Consider the following 19742-nt stretch of genomic DNA (forward strand, 5'->3'; position numbering starts at 1 on the left):
GATTTGCGTCGTTTTTTCCGAAGTTTTTAAAAAGATGCATTATTATTGCGTTAATTCTTCGACTGATTTCGTTTCTGTTTAAAATTCTTTATACATGTATTTTTTTTTTTGAAACAATTATTTTACTCCGAGTTTAGAAATAAAATCGGCGACGTCATTTAAAATAATTCCGCTCTTGCAAGAGTGTCAAAAAATATTTGTGCTCCAAAACTGAATAAATTAGAATTAAAACAATGATCTCACACACTTTCTTAAGAAAATTAATGTCAGGAAATTAAAAAAATTATAAATTTGCATTTTTCCGGTTTTTACGAAGTTCTTAAAAAGATACATTATTATTGCGTTAATGCTTCAACTATATATAGATTTCCTTTTTGGTTGAAATCCTTGATATATGTATTTTTCGAAGTAATTTTACTTCGTCGTTAAGATGGCTTTTGCGAAATGGTCGGCATTTCCAGTTTCAAATAACCCTGCGCGATTGTTGACATTGTGAAGTATGTAGTACCATGGCGGAGAGCTAAAATGCACCGTGTTGAATAATGGAATGGTTAAGAGTAACCCGGGTTAAGTTGCTCATCTATAATAATGTGCAGTATGTAGCTAAGCTCCGCCAAAAGCCGCATTACCCTTCGCTTAATAATACGTCACGGTTGATAGAGATCCTTCTGCTGAATAAATGATGTAAAGACGGTGGGGCGAGGACGGAATATTCAATCACTTCCTACGAAAAACATATACCTATTTTCCAACTTTTCGAGAAACAAATACGTGAAAAAAATAATTTAATTATAATTTAATTAATGTTATATATAATATATATTTTGCAGTTTTATATATATATATATATCAATTCACATTTAACGATTTGACACGAATTTGGAATATGCTCTTGACGACTTAAGCAATTTACAACGTCGTTTTAAATGCCTAATTATATAGGTATTACGATAACAGTTTGAAAGCAGTAAATTGAATCGATGTGTGTGTGTGTGTGTGTGCGTGCGTGCGTGAGGCGATTAAACTTCAAAGCAAAAAACTTGTCAACTTTTTAAATATGTCAAGTTTCTTTGGACATACAAATCGTTATCTAAAATTGGTACATTTATAACCGCGTTTTATTTTCCTAAACTCATTATTTATTATTATTTATATATTTTTAATATATTTATATTTTTATATTTATTTTTTTATATATTATTTTTATATATTTTTTATATATTAAATATTTTCTAAATAATATATATATTTACAGAGTGTGGAGATTAGAATCAAGTTAAATCCTTACGTCAAAATGTTCCAAGATATCTTGATCTCATAAATTTCGTAAACTTGAACAACATTGTAAAATAGTTCGGCTCAGCTCGGCTCAGCACTAATTCGTCACATTCGTAAAAATTAAACGTGACGTAAATGTCACGTGTGACGTGACGGCTCGCGATAACGCACAGTTGTGCATATAAAGTTGTGCTGCATTTCAGTCGTTTTATGTACGTTATCCGCGCGCGATCCCACGCAATAAAGATATACGGCAACGTGAATCTCTCGCATGCGCTGCGCTATGTCGACACTGCGTCTTTGGTTAGACACAAGAATTTTTTGGCAATGCATGTGCGTCCTCGTGTCCCTGCTCGTCCTGGCCGACGGCTTGTTCATCGAGTCCAAAGAACTTCTCGTCAATACGAAATGGGGCTTCGTCCGCGGCAAGTGGACCAAAACCGTGCGCGATCGGAGAGTCGCGAGTTTTCTTGGGATACCGTACGCTCTACCCCCGCTAGGCGAATTAAGATTCAGAGTGTGTAGTTATTTATACACGTGCGCGTATCACTCTTTCTTTTGTACATGCCTCGATAATAATATGTAAGGGTAAACTCATCTGATTACATTTGATTCTTGCAAAGATTTCAAAGAAATCCGATGATTTTTTTGGCAAATAAAAATTGTAATGGAATTGTATATAAAAATTTCAGTTGCATCTACCTACATCTTAACTAAAACACGTCTAAATTCAGGTCTAAAATCTAATTAGAATAATTAGATTATATAATGAACGGTTATATAATAAATAGTTATATAATATAATTTTTTGAAAGAGCCCGCAACGATGGAATCGCATGTGGACGACAATTCGCGACGCTACGGTCGATGGGTCACAATGTATGCAACTTTCTAGGGAAGGCAAAGTTGTTGGCAGTGAGGACTGCCTCTATCTGAATGTCTACGTTCCCTATGTGAGTGATGCAATTACAGTTATACACAAATATTATCGCTAGACATCAATCACAATAATTGAAATACGTATAACAATAATAAAGACAATCCAATAATAAAGCCCTGAATGGAGATAGTCTCGTAATCAAATAAACAATCAGCGTCGCGCATTATTTTTATAGTTCTGCCAAAAGTGTCAAAGCAAATAGAGAGTTACAATGTTCCAAGAATGAACTCAATTAGACTGCGAGGTCTAACGGTTCATGTAATGGCTTAACAAGCTTAATTAAATCTAAACGGATCAAGGTTACATTGTTATTGCGACATTCCGCGGTTTTTACGTTGAAAGTTTAACGCAACATTTATTAAATATTTCGTTCCTCCGTTCGTTTATATATAACGATTTTGTGTCACTTTGTAATTTTATCAAAAGTCTTCGTAGATTTCAGACAGACAGCAGAAATCCAAGAACCTACCGGTTTTGGTCTTCGTCCACCCGGGTGGATTTGCGCGGGGAAATAGCAACAGCAAATTGTACGGAATGGATTATTTGGTGGATCAGGATATAATTCTCGTCACGATGAATTACCGACTTTCTGCTTTAGGTGAGGAAAAAAAGAATTATCGATCAGTCGACTTCTTCTTTATGTATAATAATGCGTTAGACGTATTGCAAATTGAAGCGTATTTAATCAGGTCTTATTAATATACAATAACGCGATAACGAGTCACAGGGTTCTTTTTTAATCACTTAGGGTTTTTTAGCACAACGAACCAAGTCTCGCCGGGTAATTACGGCGTTAAAGATATAAAGATAGCCCTCGAATGGATACAAGAAAATATTCATAACTTCGAAGGGGATCCCAAGTCGGTGACCCTTATGGGGCAAAGTGCCGGTTCAGCGGCCACTCATATTCTCGCTCTCTCAAATAAAACCGAAGGGCTCTTTAACAGGTACATTTTGCAGAGCGGTTCTGCTTTAAGTACATGGAGTGTTCACCCTCGAAAAAGGTATAGACGAGTGTGTTTGAAATTGGCGAAACTCGTCGGCTGCCAGCTGGAAAAAAAAGACAATGACGTAATCGCGTCGAATGAAACGACCACCGAAAGTCCGAAAGAAGAAGATGTAAGTACGAGCGCCTACGGCGACATTTCGGACTATGAAGTGAAAGATGACGAGGAAATAATGAGATGCATGAGAATGGCCGATGCGAGAAGAGTAGTGAACATGACGCAACATTTCGTAAGTGCCATTAGTGGAGTTATAAAAACGTCGGTATATAATATCCAATTACGGTAGTTTTACATTACTTTGTGTCAGACTGTTTGGAGGAATCACCCACGTTATAACTTTGGCCCCACATTGGAGGATGACTCGGAGGACGCTATCCTGACGATGCATCCATTGAAAATAGTGAAGAACGGACTGTTTCGCGATATACCGGCGATATTTCAAGTCGTCAAGGATGAGGGTTTAGTAAAGTCAATCGGTAATTTTCTCTATAATCTTTGTTGTAGGTTGTGTTGGCAGTAGTTTTTCATATTATTACTCCCTTACATATTAGATACTCTTTTATTAATCCTGGCCTGTAACCACTTTTTCATTGTATTATATAACCTTTATTATTATGATAAAGCAGGCTTTTATATACATATATATTAATTAGTATCATCGATTGCTCTCTAAAACGTTACACTTATCTTAATAATATTTAATAATATTTAATAATATTTTATGTAAAGTCGTCGCGCAAATTAATTAACAGCGTCGGATAATTTTCTCAGATGGAAGAAATGTAGTTACACATTTCACACTATTACATTAATTAATCTTACATTAAATAAAGTTAAAAGTCTCATTTTATACAAAGGAGATACTAACTACTTGACGTTAATAAAGAAATTATTACTAAATTTTTAACTAAATTTCGACGCCGCGAAAAAAATCTCGACGGCATTCGCGTCCACGTTCGTATTCTTTTCAGAATTATTCACAAATGCTATGGTCGAGGACGAACTGACGAAGAATTTCGAAGAATATTCGCTCTACTTCATGGAGAATCACGAAGCGATTATCAATCGTAGCGCTTTCATTTCCGCGTTACAGGATTTTTACTTTAACGGAAATGTGTCGGGTATCTCGGACAGGCAACGACGGATAGACAACATTACGGAGGTGAGTTCGCGGATGAATGTGTAGGTAACGTTTGACAACAAGATCAAATTTTCTTCAGATGATGGGTGATGGCGCATTAACATGGCCGATGTTTCAAGCTCTACAATATCAGTCGAGAATAGGAAATTCCAGCATTTATTTTTCCTACTTCACGTATGAAGGCACGTTTTCGAATACCTTCAATTTGGACACCTCGAAGTATTATGGTATGTCATCTGTTACAGCAATTTCCATAACATCAGAGAATAAACGGTTTAGATTGACTCTTAACAAGATCTCTCGGAGTCTGAACTTTATCTCCTCTCATATTGATAGGCAAGATAAATAATTAGAAGTATCGTTTTCAACACGATAATATTTCTCTTCTAGTTCTGTGCTTCTAGATACTTTAGATGTAGCTAATAAAAATCATTATGTTGGATAAAGCTATTCGAAAATCAATATAATAAAGACAGATCTGAGAAAGTTTTTATTCTCAGATCTTTATATCGCCTTTTCGGTTTTATATCAACAGCCGAAAGTTAGGTGTTTCTAATAGCGAATTCGGTTGGACACACTATATAGTGCGTATTAAAGCCGTTGCACACTGATTCTAATATTTAAAGTAAACTGCAAATATCTCTGCAAATAGCACAATAAAGAAGATTGAGGATTTCGTGATTTAACTCGTTTATATTAAACATATTACACTTCACGTTGATTTGTGTGCATCCAACCGAATTCGCTGTAAGGCACTTACGAAATTAAAAGTCTATTCCTCCAGGTGTTGACCATGGTGACGATTTAAACTACTTATTTCCCATACTGAATAATAAGTATCACAATTTGTTGCTGCACAATACGGAGAACGATATTACAATGATTAATATCCTAACAGAGATGTGGACGAGTTTCGTGATAAAAGGGTAAATATAATTAATAGCATTACGTTATATTATTACGCAATAATTATTGTTATTATTTTAATATCTTCATGGAAGATGTAACATTTAATTTTTTGGCATATAAATCTACCCAGATAGCACAGGCAATCGTTATGAACTCAAAAAAATTAGAAATTTGCACATGGCTTCCTCATAGAGGAAGCTTTAACTTCCGCAAGTTTGGAGATATCGATCTATTTCTAATTTTATTATATTTTTCAGTCTTTTTTACCCCTATTTCATATATAATTCTTTTAAATTCGGTTAATTAGACTTAGCTTTATATGCGATCAATATTTATGTACGGATTCTCCGAAATTTCAAACGTCTGTAACTCCAGAACTAATTAATCAAATCTTAATTAATTATATATGAAATAGGGGTAGAAAAAACTAAAAAATTTAATAGTTAGATATAGATCGCTATCTCAAGTATTGAGAAAGCTATAGGATAAAATACACTTTTCTATATATATATATATATATATATATATATATATATATATATATATATACTAGCTTTTCGGCCCGCGCTTCGCGCGGGCCTCAAAGCTATTCCCCCGCCAATCAGCTTTTCGGCCCGCGCAAAGCTAATCCCCCCGCTGACTCACTATATTATTAGCTCTGATACAATTTTTTATTTGTTTAATTTATAAAACTTCTTTGTATACGATATTTTTTGTATAAGATTCTGGATTTTCTTCAATGAGATGTCCTTGATTGCTTGTTTCATCAATCTTAATTTTGACATTTTCCTTTTTGGTTGCTCTAGAAAATGCCACATAGAGTTGACCATGAGCAAATACAGGATGTGGCAGATAAATCCCAACTTTTTGTAAAGTTTGTCCTTGAGATTTATTTATTGTCATAGCAAATGATACTCGAATAGGAAACTGTCTCCGTTTAAGCTTGAATGGAACTTCCGAGTCATTTGTAATGAAATCGATTTTTGGGATGAAGACAATCTGGCCTCGAGCAGGACCAGTTAGAACCTCCGCATAAATAAGATTATGTTTCAAATCTGTAACAATAAATCTTGTGCCATTGCAAAGTCCTTTCTTAGTATTTAAATTTCTTAATAAGATAATTGTAACACTGACTTTTATTTTAAGTCGATGAACTGGCATTCCAGAAGGTGTCATAGAATTTAAAAACTCAGTCGGATAATTCAATTGCTCTTGTGGATCATCACTTACAATAGAGTCAATTGATAGATATTCCTTTTCTTCTCCTTCCATTAAACGAAGGATTTCGTCATTAATTTTGAAAGTATCTTCATTTTTAGGACAAAGAATCGCTCGATCTGGATTTTCTCTAATCTGTTCCATGGTGATTCTATCACCAAAAATCTCAGTAATAATAGATTCTTTTGATATAAAATCCTGGGGGATTTCAATTGTATCAAGATGTAATCCATCTGTACTTAACAATTTACCATCTCCTAATTGCATTAGCCAATTTGCAAATTCCTTTTCATCCGCAGTTCTCATATTTTGCTGTAATTTAACCTGAGTTACATTTCTCCATATAGGATTGTATTTGACAGTTGACTCAATTATGGCTGCTTTATGTGCATGAGGTACTACTGGGAGATTTTGTCTGAAATCTCCTGCAAATAAAATAACTTTTCCTCCAAATGGTCTAGGATTCTTCATTAAAACATAAATTATTACAATTTTGTGTTAAATAAATTATATTCATCCCATTTGATTTTAAATTAATAAATTTGATTCTCTTTCTCTCTCTCTCTCTCTCTCTCTCTCTCTCTCTTGCTCTCTCTTTCTCTAAAAAAATTAAAGAAATTACAAAAAACTATACACTTTATGGCACTCCCCGGGAAATTCTACCCCTATTTCATGTACTCGTAGTAAAAATTCGGTCCCTCTCTCTCTCTCTCTCTTGCTCTCTCTTTCTCTAAAAAAATTAAAAAAATTAGTTTCTAAAAGGTTGTTAACAAAAAACTATACACTTTGTGGCACTCCCCGAGAAATTCTACCCCTGTTTCATATATAATTCTTTTAAATTTAGTCAATTATTTCCCGAAAAATTAGAAGAATTAGAAAAATCGGTTTCCAGAAAATCGGTAGCAAAAAAATGGCCACGACATTTTCATCCCCGGGAAATTCTACCCCTGTTTCATATACTTTTGGTAAAAATTCGGTCCACTAACGAATGAGTAGTTCGCGTACATACAGACAGACAGACAGACAGACAGACAGACTGACGGTACTTATATATATATATATATATATATATATATATATATATATATATATATAAAATTCGAATAAAATCTATACCGGTCAACCGATTTTAATAAAATTTGAAGAGGACATACTTTCTATGATACTCTATATATCGATTAAATAAAAATGCATCCCGGTATCTAAAAAATTGTAAAAGTAGATGCGTGTACAAAAAATCCGTACACACACACACACACACACATATTTTTTTTTAAATCTTGCAAAAATTTTTTTTCACCATCACAAAGCTTCCTCTATAAGGAAGCAAAAGGATTCACCTTTTCAAATTTTTTATGAATTCGCGTAATTTGTTCGAAATGAATTGAAAAAGAATCTTTTTTTGATATTTGAAAGAGACTGCGAACGCTAATAACGCGCGCTGCTGCAACGCGGCTACATGCGCCAGTACCTTCTCGTAAGCAAAAATCCTCATGCGCCAGAATGAAAGGCGAGAGCCTGTGAGACACTTGGCTCTAATATTTTTCGTGATACCTCCGAGAAATATCATATACAGTGCAGAGATGGCAAAATGCACTAGTACATTTTATGTTCTTTCTGATACAGAAACTGGATCAGAAAATTTTTGGCAGATCTTTTTTTGATAGATTATGAAAAATTCTTTCTTATTCTTCTTCAGATACAAAATAGCGCTCAGATAAAGCTCTATTGAAATAATATCTAAGCATAATTCCGAATTTATTTCGAATTCTTAAGGAGTAGATAAAAATTTCTTTGTATGTGAAGAAGGACTCAGAATTGATGACATAAAAATGAATTTCTTTTGAACGCTTAAAGACCTTTGCACAATGCCAGGCAACAGGCAATAGAAACAGAATTTCCGATGCTTTAGATCTCTATTCTCTATTGCCTATACCTGACCAATCACTAAAAGCGCCATATAAAATTAAATCACTGTGATTGGTCAAGGTGCAGGCAATAGAGAATAGAGATCCACAACGCGTCGGATATTCTGTTCCTATTCTCTGTTTCTATTATCTGTTGCCTGGCATTGTGCAAGGGCCTTAAGAGTTTTAGAACAGAAATGACACGGAAAGAGATATTATTTCAAAAATCAGGAATTTAAAAAGAATTCTCTTTCACACACACACACAATTCGCCTTGCTATCTGGGTAAGCATTACACAGTAAAAAATCGTGTGTACATAGCGGTCCATATGTTAAAATTTTTCTTGTGTTACCAAGATTTGATTATTATTTCAATGTAAAATTAACATGCAACAGCTATGTTATTATTTTCTTAACATTTTCATGTGTTACATTTGTCAACGTGATAACTTAACGTTTTATGTATGTCATTTAAAAATTAAATATTGTTTTGAGTTCTTTTAACAAAATTATTTTTAAAAATCAACACATCTTAAAGTAATTTTAACATAAACAAAAGTGAAAGAGTAAATCTTCAAAATAATCATAAACTTTGACATACAAAATAGTTAAATTTACTAAAATCAAATGTTTTAATTACACATAATTCAAGTTAAAATTATTAATATCATGTTTTAATATAACTTGAAAAATAAGCGTTTATTTTAATTATTGAAATGTTGATACAACTTAAAATAAAATAACAATTATAAAGTAATTTAAATTGACCGTAACTGGCAATATATAACGTCTTTACCGATATGAACATTGAAAAACTGTGAGCCAACTTGGTTTGTCGGATTCACACAGCACATTTTCAGATCATCATCGAGACATTATTAATTTCGACCATAGGTTTTGGTCAGTTGATGTAATTTCTAAATTCAATAATTTAAATTTTTTATTGCGAAAAAATATTACCCCAGCCAGGGTAATGTCTCTTAATAATGTCTCGATGATGGTCTGAAAATGTGCTGTGTGAATCCGACAAACCAAGTTGGCTCACAGTTTTTCAATGTTCATATCGGTAAAGACGTTATATATATTGCCAATTACGGTCAATTTAAATTTCGATCGAAATACTAAATCGCTAGGAAATTTTGTTCTACATCGACGACCGGATGTTCTTACTGATCGTGATGTTTATTACATATACAGCATCCCGAAAGCGTGGATGATCCCCGCGTGGCCCAGCTACCACGATCATCACGAGTTCATGAGATTCGGGATTGACAAATCGCCGGAAACTGTGGTCGAAACCGATTTCCTGTCTAACAGAATGGAATTCTGGGAGAAGTTGATGCCCAACGAATCGACGGAATCGATGAACGACGTGTTTGTCAGCGAACCGGAGGAGGACGTACCTACCAGTAACGCGATCAATCGTAGATTATCAGTTCAGTTTGCATCATTAGCAATAATTTACTTCTACATATGAACAAAATTATCCTATCTACGCTCGAGAGGATACATTGTATGTACAACAAAAATACGATGAATCACATAAATTATGAGCTGTTATCGAGCAAATTATTTCCGCGCATCTTATCGCACATATACGATTTTTCCACACGGGCGGTTTAAAATAATAAAGTTCAAATTATATGTCAAAACTGCCTGCGGTATAAATGCAAAGAAAAAAATACACGAATATAAATAGATAGATGTAGCTTTTGTTTAATACAAAAAATTATAAAAAATATTTATCTCGTGAAATACATTTTCACTGTTGTAGTTAATATAATATTATGTGTGTTATTTAAAAGCGCCAAACGTATAAACGTATGCGCGAGAAAATATGAATGTAGAAAAATATAGACAGAACATATACGAGATTCGTTCTTTTTTTTTGTGGTTTAAGATATTTGAAGTTCGATGCACTTTTCGCAGAAGCTACTTTTACCCGCGCCGCGGTAAAAAGTAACGATGATAATAAACACGGGGCGAAGCTGTTCCGTTTACTACCTGACGCTTATCTCTCTCGCGGCACGAGAACGATACGGTTGTTAATAGCATCGATAAAGTTCCGAAAAAAAATACATAAATAGAAATGTTTTGAATTTAACTGTGTAAATAAATATTCAGAAGCAAGCTTACGTTCACTGATCCGAATTACGAAGATTTCAATTAAATACGCGTTATATTTAAATACACACAAAATTGTATTTTAATACGTCGAAAATATATATATCATCTTCCCCGTTTTCTACCACTCATATTTTTATAATGTTCCTCACATGAACACAAAAATCACGACTAGAAGACATATCCATGACCGGCCCCGAGAGTCATTCGCGTTTTCGTCTGCAATTACCGCCGAGATTAACGTCATCAAAAGTCCCCGACGGTCGGTGCCGTCGCGGCTGTTGCATTAAAGGGAGCCCTAATAAACGAAAGGCATAATGAAATTCGCTGGAAATTAAGTTCGCCACGCGACGAGTTAACGCGCATATAAAATATGCAGCTCCCAATTTTCCCGGGTACCTGGAGCGCGCGAGTGCACGCTCGGGGAAATTAATCATCCGCCCTAGGCAACCGCTGTTTGTCTTCTTTCCGTTTTCCATTCCGTTTCCGGATGTATCGCGGGAGGTGCTCGCCGCCGCGAAGGAGAGCGCGAGCGAGAGTGAGAGACGACGGCGAGGCGGGACGAGAGGGAAGGAAAGAGAAAAAGAGGCTCAAACGTCCTCTCGAGCAATGATTATCCATGCAACGATGAAACGAAGACAAACACGGTGCCACCGTCTCGCTTTCGGAGCACCACCACCGCGCCGGCGAGACCATATCGTCGTGCCTCTCTTAAGGATGAAAAGTGCGCTAACAGCCATGTAAATCCGCGAGATCTGGGGACTCTACGTGGATTATTGTACGGCTTTCGTCTTCCGCAAATCTCAACGTGACGCAGCGAGATAAGTAAAACTCTGTCGACGTTTCAGTGATGCATTCCGGTAACTTACACTTTCCCTTAGGCGAAAAGAGTCTAGTTAACACTGTAATTAATACATAACGCAAATTGTTGCGGACGCGTGTTTTATTTATTGATATTAATTGATGGAGTTTTTAAAACATTATTATTAACATATTATATGTGTGTCGCGTTTGCAAGCTCGTGAAAACTTAAATAGCGAGCGCGAAATTAATAAAAGAGGAAAAAAAAACAGTTTGGTAATCAAGCGCGTATAACAGGCAGGGAGAATGTTATAGTACATCAAATTTTAGCCGGACAACGTCATTCCGGCAATATTTCGTTATTACAAAGAGGCGACGCAACGCGCCGACACGCTCGTCTTTCTCGCCAGTCACCTTATTCAAATGCTACATATTTTCATCAACGTTCGCGCAAATATTTTCTGGCGCACCGTCTCTTATATATCCAAGGCAGCGGAAACGCAAACACACGACGGCTCTTGGCCGTCGATACGGAGGCAGAAAACTAATTAAAAATGCGCCTCCGCGCTTGTCGAGAACGCGAATGACCAATTAACGAAATCGTATATCGCGTCGATATCGCGATTGACTCCCCGTTCACGATATACGTTATTGTATGCGTGCTAAAACTAAAACGTCATCGGAAAACAAATGTTTGTGTTAGTGGCTTTACGATTTAAATTTAGCGACTCTAATCTTGCTTCATCCAACTCTCCCAACGTTGGCTTTAAGTCAGTTGATTTGTAATTTGACATTCAATTCCGCCCAAAGCGCGCGGAACTAATTAATGGCGGAACAAAGCGGAGAATCGCAAAGCGACCAAATTCCCATCGTTTTAAACTATACATGTGACCGCGCCAATTGAAATGACGTGCAAAGATAATATTGTTACACCTTGGGGATGGAAAGCAGCGAAGCTTAAAACTACTATAAAGTTACGTATGTAAAAACGTCAACTTTTATCGCCCGCAAGCGTTAACTTTGCACAAGGTGGACGAACTAAAATAGAGAAGGACTTATTTACGCAAAACCGAACGCTCTCGCAATTCAACGGGGAAATAAATTCCTTTCTTTTTTTGTAATTCGTTTATACATTTGACGGACAAGTATAACAAAGTGACGTATAACTCGCATTGAAATAATTTCGCCCTAACAATGGCGCTCCGTATCCGAAATAGGATTCCGTTGCGCGTATTACACCGCGAGAGACAGTGTCCTTTATATATTCGAGACAGCCGATGCTTAATCCACTTTCCACATCGCTAATGAATAGAGTTCTGCTAATGGCGTTCGCGACTGCGAAACCGTGGCGTTTCGTGGCTTCGGAATTAGATTCGCGAGATACCGCGCGCTAATGCGATATTCAAAATCCTCGGATCTATCGCGCACAATGGGAATCCCGCGCAAATATCGCGAATTAATCGAAAGATACGCCCGATGATATAGGTACCGATACCATTTAATATATATATATATATATATATATATATATATATATATATATATATATTAAATATAAAAAAAAATATATATATATATATATTTTTTTTTTATAAAAAACGGCGGAAACTTATTTGTACTCCTTATATATTATATTTTTATATATATATATATATATATATATATATATATATATAAGGAGTACAAATAAGTTTCCGTTGTTTTTTATCAAAAAAATTATTCCCAACGATTTTAAACGATGTGAAATTGCTTGTTGAGTCACTCCTAATGTAAGTGCAAGTTCTTTTTGCGTTTGGCACGAATCTTCCTCCAATAATGTTTCCAATTCCGTGTCTTCGTACACTTTCGGCCTTCCGCTACGTTCTTTGTCCTCGACGTCAAAATCACCGTTCTTAAACCATTGAAACCACTCACGACAACTTATATGCTTCTACAAGCAATCGATGTGCCTCAGCTGCAGATTTCTACAAATTAAAAAAATAAATCAAAAGTTCCCGCAAATGACGCTTATTCGGCTCAAAATTCGACATTTTCGCACGAAAAGAATTATGTGATGCCGATACAGTCTGATACTATGTCAAGTTTATGGTGTTGCCAGATGTCCAACCTTACGATATAACACTTTACATCTGACAATTTCAATCATAACCTCCTGGTGGGGCCCATCTATTGTAAAACGGCGGAGACTTATTTGTACACCTAATATATATATATATATATATATATATATATATATATATATATATATATATAAGTACGAATTTAATCATTCTGTCTCTGTCTCGCTCGTCCTCCATTTTTCTATTTTAATGCTAACATGAACGTAAATTATCATATGAAAAATACCCGACATCCCCGTTCGCAGAACAAATTTTTTCATCGCTCACATTAAGGCCGTAGAATTTGTCAGGCACTTGATCTGTTTATCCACGTTAAAAGGCACCGTTGTTCACAAGCGGAACAGGACGAAAATGCTATTATCTCGAGCTCGAATTATCTCCCGGGACACACTTTTCCGCGCCGTTCCAGCGTCGAGCTTAAATTGTAATTTCAGCCTTTGTCGCGGTCTCCGACGACAATGCTTGGAAAACGCGCGCGGGCAGCCACGAGCGCATTTCCAGTCTGTTTTTGCGCTCCCGGTCACGTGCGTGTGAAAAACGCGCTTTGACGTGAAAAATGCACTACCGTTTGAGGTAAAGGGCGTTGCGCGAGCGAAACGCAGGAGAAATTCAGTGGAGGGGAAAAAAACGGACAGCGAAATGGTAGGTTTTTTTCCGAGTTCGCTGGAGAAATCGTGAGAATAAGGGCCCCGGCACGTAAACGAAGAATTAAAAATAAACACGAAGTCGAGTTCATTCGATGCGCAGGATCGTTCACGTTAACGACGGTGTTTAGACGATTTACATTGCTTTCTCGTCTCGCAAGTGAACCGTGCATACCCCCCCGCCTTGAAACGAATGCCGGGAGATAAAGGGGACCGCGGGGAAACACCGTTGATTGACGATTTGCATAGGCAAATAAGCCCCCAAAAAGACCAACGGACCGCCGCTACTATTTGCGCGGCAGTCGAGTGATTGTTTTCGGAACGGTTATTCCGAGCTGAAAGTGTACATTGGTGTGCGAAGGAAAGTGCGTAGATACCTTCAAATTCATTGGAGTTCGAGTCAACCGGCCGAAGAGTGTCAATTTCCTGCAAAACCGAACGCTATTTGTTTGTCGACGCTGAAGAACTTTGGACTCGTCGACGCAGTTAATTTCCACTAATTTTGTATATATTATATATATTTGTATAGATATATACTGTAATTAGAATTCGAAAGAATTTTTGTTAAATAATTAAATCCCCTGATATTCGTCAATTCGAAAATAAATATTACAACTATAAAATCAAAAGATGCGAGAAAAGTGGATTTTGCAAACAATAGTTGTTCGAAATATGATGGTTACATGGGCAATCTTCGAGCAAAACAGACGTTGGTTTAATATAAATAGTAAAATTTATTAGATGACAATCGTTTGGTTTACGTTTCGATTAATAGTCTTCATCAGTACACGTTAGGTCAAACCGATTAAATTATATTATAAATTATATTATTACATATATAAATTTTATTATTTATATCAAACCAACATCTATTTGTTTTGCTCGAAAATTAGCCGTATAGCCTTCATATTTTATAGCTTTGCTATTATTAAGCGTACAATACTCTCTAAATCTCATAGAGTATGGTTTCGCCACTAATATATTAGAGTGATTACGATAATCACTCCAAAAGAGAAAGTTGTCACTCTAATTTGAGTAAATGCGGGTACTCATATAAGGTAGAAGTGAATTTTAATTCAAATTTTTAGAGCGGCTACTCTACCGGAGGGATACAATTTCACCCTAAGTGAATCATGATTCACTATAAACATCAACTCATAAATGACTCTAACAAAGTGAAGTTTTCCACTCAAAATTGTAGAGTGACGCAATTCACTCCTGGACATTGATCTGCTGCATTCGAAAAGAGTGCCCCTTCACCCAAATGAAGTGCGATTTCACTCCAACTTATAAAGTGCAATTTAACTCCTTCTTAGAGTGACAAAGTGCACAAAAACTCAATTTTCACTTTTCGTTACACTTGCATTTCACTCGTTTCAAGTGATATTTCACTCTTCGACTTTTAGAGAGTATGTTTGTCTTTTTAATTTAATAGTTGTTCAGCTAATCCATAAAGCGACCTTTGAAATTTTGCAATTCAGCTTATACCGTACACTGTTGGAAAATTTTTGTGTAAAATAATCAACACATACGTGTGTAGATTTAACATATGCCTGCTATGTTAATTGAACTTAACAAATTTAAAATGTAAAAAATTATTAAAATAATTTAAAAAATATATTAAAGTAACACAATTTAAACGTATGTGTTAAATGTGTTAAAATTTACAGGAAAAAAGTGTTGATTTTACTCTAGCTGTAACAGAAGTGAGAATACAAATTTACTGAAGGAGAGTGTTGATTTTATCTTACAATCTTAACTTTAACATAAAAGTTATGTTAATTGTACACATAATTAACCTCAAATTATGATCAGAATTAATTTCCTTTCTGTTGAAATATTTTAACATAGTATCGGTGTTACCATTTAACACATCCATATTATGTTAAATTAACACAAAAATTTGAGTGGACCGTTTGGGACATGTGTGACTCATGTTATATTTAACACAAATTTTCCAACAGTGTATTGTGTAAAAATCAATTCTCCCCGTGATCCGATGCTCCGCTTGCAATGTACAGCTTAGGTTTTCGGGTCGTGCGAGTAACGATGATAAAAATGTCCTAGATTCCGCGGCTCGAATACGCGGTTGGAATTCGCCTTTTCACAAGATGCAAATCGCAGAGCGTCGCGAATTGCGATACCGGCGTGTCGCATGACAGCATCAGCTGGTCGATGTCGCGCTAGCACAATACGTTAATGTGACATATTGTTCGCCGCTACAAAAATTGCCCCTCGTTACAGGCTCGACAATAGGAAGCCCGCACGCTCTATCGTTCTTTATGATACCGTCGTGCCTATATAGGGATAGGGCCTATAGCGATATACGAAGTCAGTCGATCGAGAAAAATCGCAAGAGAGCATTGACGAGTTTTTATTCATATGTTACGTCCTGTGGATTCCACAATTTCCTTCTTTCGTAACCTTTCTTAAGGGGGGAGACTCGTCTTTTGACCCCTTTTTTAAATAATTTTTTATAAAAAACTGAAAGTATTTATTGAATCCTAATAAAATACATGATAATGTTGACGATCAAATGTACAAGAAAAAAATGTTTTATAGTAGAAAAAATACTCGCTGCAGCTGCTCGAAGTTGTCGTTTAGATTTTGCGCGGGAGAATGCCCAGGTCCTTGTAATGAACTGAAATCAACGAACCAAAATTTTTTCGTTAAATTATGATCCTCCGATGCGCATGAACCTAAATTTACATTAAAATTTTTATAATAAATATTATTTTTAGCCATTTGTTTGAAAAAAAAATCGTAAAATTTTTTTAAAACGTCCTTTATTTAAAAAAAAATTTTTTTTGCTAAATTTAGGTTCATGCACATCGGGGAATCATAATTTAACGAAAAAATTTTGGTTTGTTGATTTCAGTTCATTACAAGGACCTGGGCATTCTCCCGCGCAAAATCTAGACGACAACTTCGAGCAGCTGCAGCGCAGCCATTTTGTATTTTTTGTACTATAAAAAAATTTCTTCTTGTACATTTCATCGTCAACATTATCATGTATTTTATTAGGATTCAATAAATACTCTCAGTTCTTTATAAAAAATTATCAAAGAAAGGGTCAAAGAGACGAGTCTCCCCCCTTAAGAACTTTACGTAAGAAGTTTTCCTATAATAGAATTACCTTTATGATAAGAACCGAGTAATATTTAAAGAACAAAGGTTGTCATCGTTATAAAAATTGTCTCACGTTACACGCTTTACTGTCCTTCGTGATATCGTGGACGCGAGGATCTCGCGGGTTCATCCCTTCAACTCTTAGGACACCTTCGGGCCTCGGGAAGATATAAGCGTTACCGCGTAATCCGTTGCATCCCCCGACGAGGGGGCTGGCGGTTGGCGGCTGCGGCGCCGAATCGGATGGAAGCAAATGCACTCGTGGGCGGACGGTATGAGAAAATGAATATTTGAAAATCCAAGAGTAGATGGCTATAGATGGGTAGGTACGGTACGATGACGGGCGGCGCCGCCGCTACGCCCGCGAATATCCCGCTGCAACCTTCTAATCTCGCTACCTCTAATTCCGTCGTAAGATTTCTCTCGCCTCGCTCATTCCCGCGGAAACCACGACCTAAAGAAACGAGAATTGCTCGCGGAGCTCTGCTCGCTCCGCCCGTATGCATACAAAGCGAATTTCGACTACGCGCGAACGACGCAGCAAGCGCGGCGCGCGGCGTCGTGAGAACAACACGCGACTAGCTGGATTGTTTCGTGAAAAGTCATTAAACTATCTCCTTAATCCATAATTCATCAAGAAAGGTTAACCCTTTGAAGCACGGCATATCAGTTATGTCTTTTAAAAATGAAAAATATTTATTTATTTTACTCCGATTTCTTTGAAATGTCATATCTAGTGATATTTTGAATCGCTGATTCCGAATCTGTAATAAAAATTTCAAAATTCGCAACGAAAGACTCAATATGATGGCTGAAAGTCCGAACAATTTTTGTTGTGTATATATATGTATAAAATGTATTATAATAAAAAATTTCGTCTTTATACATATGCTAAAACTATGAAAGTATTCGGAAGTTTTTAGGGGTCGCTGATTTCGAATTCAAAGTCAACATTTTCAAATTTTCAAAATACAAGATGGTAGAAACCAAAATCGCAAAAAATCGTTAGATTTACACCAAATTTGGTATCCTGGTTTTTTTCGTTACTATTTTTAAATATAAAATAAAAATACAAAAATTTAACACCCTATAACGGATTCAATATGGAGAACCAAAATTGTCCCCCCATCAATTTATTTCTTGCAACTTTTACATTTTTAGTGCTCCTTGTCGAATCCATTTAAAATTTTAAAAAATTTTAAAATCTGCAGATTCTATTCGTAATCAGCGATCCCGAAACCTCCTGTATAATAAGTTTAAAGGAATTCATATATATATATATAAAAATGTATGCTTTAAAGGATTAGTCAGGTTTATCATTGGAAAGCATTACGACTGTTCGTGATATCTTCAGATCTGTATAGTGTATACCCTATTGCGCGCGTTAAAATTTTTGTCTTTCCATACAAATTGCTTTCTCATCGATTTTTATCTCGAAAACAATGTCACTAAAAAGCGAATCGATGCGCGAATTCGGTTGCTTAAATCATTCTTGCGATATAATTACGCACAAGTCAAACTTTTAAAAAGGTCAAAGACCAGAATACACATCCGCAAACACAAAAGCTATACAGCGATCGCTGTTTAAGTTTTGTTCTGTTCACGAGACAAGAGTCACGTAGCGCATTCACGAGTATCTGCCGCCCTCCATCGGACGGGGGTATAAAACGAAGGGAAAGATTCGGTGAAAGGAAGCGAGCATGTATATAGAATGAAAAAAGAGAATTTCGCCGCAGCACGAATTTACATGTCACGTATCGAGAGACGAGCGAAGCTGCGGAAGCCTCTGGCGATGCAATCCAACCCATACTCTCTGCGCGAGCCACCCCTTCTCCTTTCCCCCCTTTCCCACCCTCGTATATGTTTTTTCTCTTCGTCTATTCTCCCCTCCCCCCTTCTCTCTCTCTCTCTTTCTCTCTCCCTCGCCCCTCTACTCTCAGCCAGCTCTCAAACCTTCGACCAGTCGACGTACGTGTATTTCGCACTAGACTGCGTTTTCGGCCACTCGATGCGGAAGAGAGGTTAATTGTCGCGCCTTTTTTGTCCGCAGCTTTCACCGCGGCGGGTAACCCGTCGGGAAAACGGGCGAGCAATCGGGCGGATCGGGTAGAGAGGGACAATCGATTTTTCGGTAGTTCATGTCACGACCGATGAGCTCTCTTCTCCTCGCCCGTGGCTTTTCGCGAGCTCTCGATATCCGTTCCGCGTATTTTCTTATCCGAGGCGAGAAAAAGCTCTGGGAAAAGCGCTTCTACGCTACCACGGGGGAAACAGGGTGCTTTTAAAGCTCGCCGAAGAACGTAGCCGACATGCGAAATCGCCGAAAAGAGCGTGGAAACGTAGAGCTCGACGTAGAGAACGGCTCAATATTTTGTGCTAAAACAACTGTCTAAAAACGTTACTAAAAATTTGATGACAAAAGAGAGAGAGAGAGAGGGAGGAACGCGAAATTCGAAACGTTTATGATATTCGAGAAAGTATCACAGTTCAATGAAACACGACAAAACTGTATTGATAACACAGG

At 36.5% G+C, this 19742-nt stretch overlaps 2 protein-coding genes across 2 annotated transcripts in view; one reads left to right on the forward strand and one right to left on the reverse strand.

Annotated features, from left to right (window-relative positions):
* Positions 1 to 19742, reverse strand: part of Heph (polypyrimidine tract-binding protein 1 heph) — a 459111-nt gene that overhangs the window by 373920 nt on the left and 65449 nt on the right. The window lies entirely within an intron of this gene.
* On the forward strand, positions 1476 to 10643 carry LOC143901940 (esterase FE4). The gene is made up of 9 exons (XM_077414577.1): positions 1476 to 1795; positions 2094 to 2231; positions 2654 to 2816; positions 2967 to 3454; positions 3533 to 3701; positions 4197 to 4387; positions 4446 to 4593; positions 5151 to 5292; positions 9598 to 10643. The coding sequence occupies exons 1-9, from the start codon at positions 1550 to 1552 to the stop codon at positions 9875 to 9877; spliced, it is 1965 nt and encodes a 654-aa protein (XP_077270703.1). The 5' UTR covers positions 1476 to 1549; the 3' UTR covers positions 9878 to 10643.

Source organism: Temnothorax americanus, unplaced genomic scaffold, assembly GCF_048541705.1.
Source record: "Temnothorax americanus isolate GAGA-0224 unplaced genomic scaffold, ASM4854170v1 Scaffold37, whole genome shotgun sequence".
Lineage (NCBI taxonomy): Eukaryota > Metazoa > Arthropoda > Insecta > Hymenoptera > Formicidae > Temnothorax > Temnothorax americanus.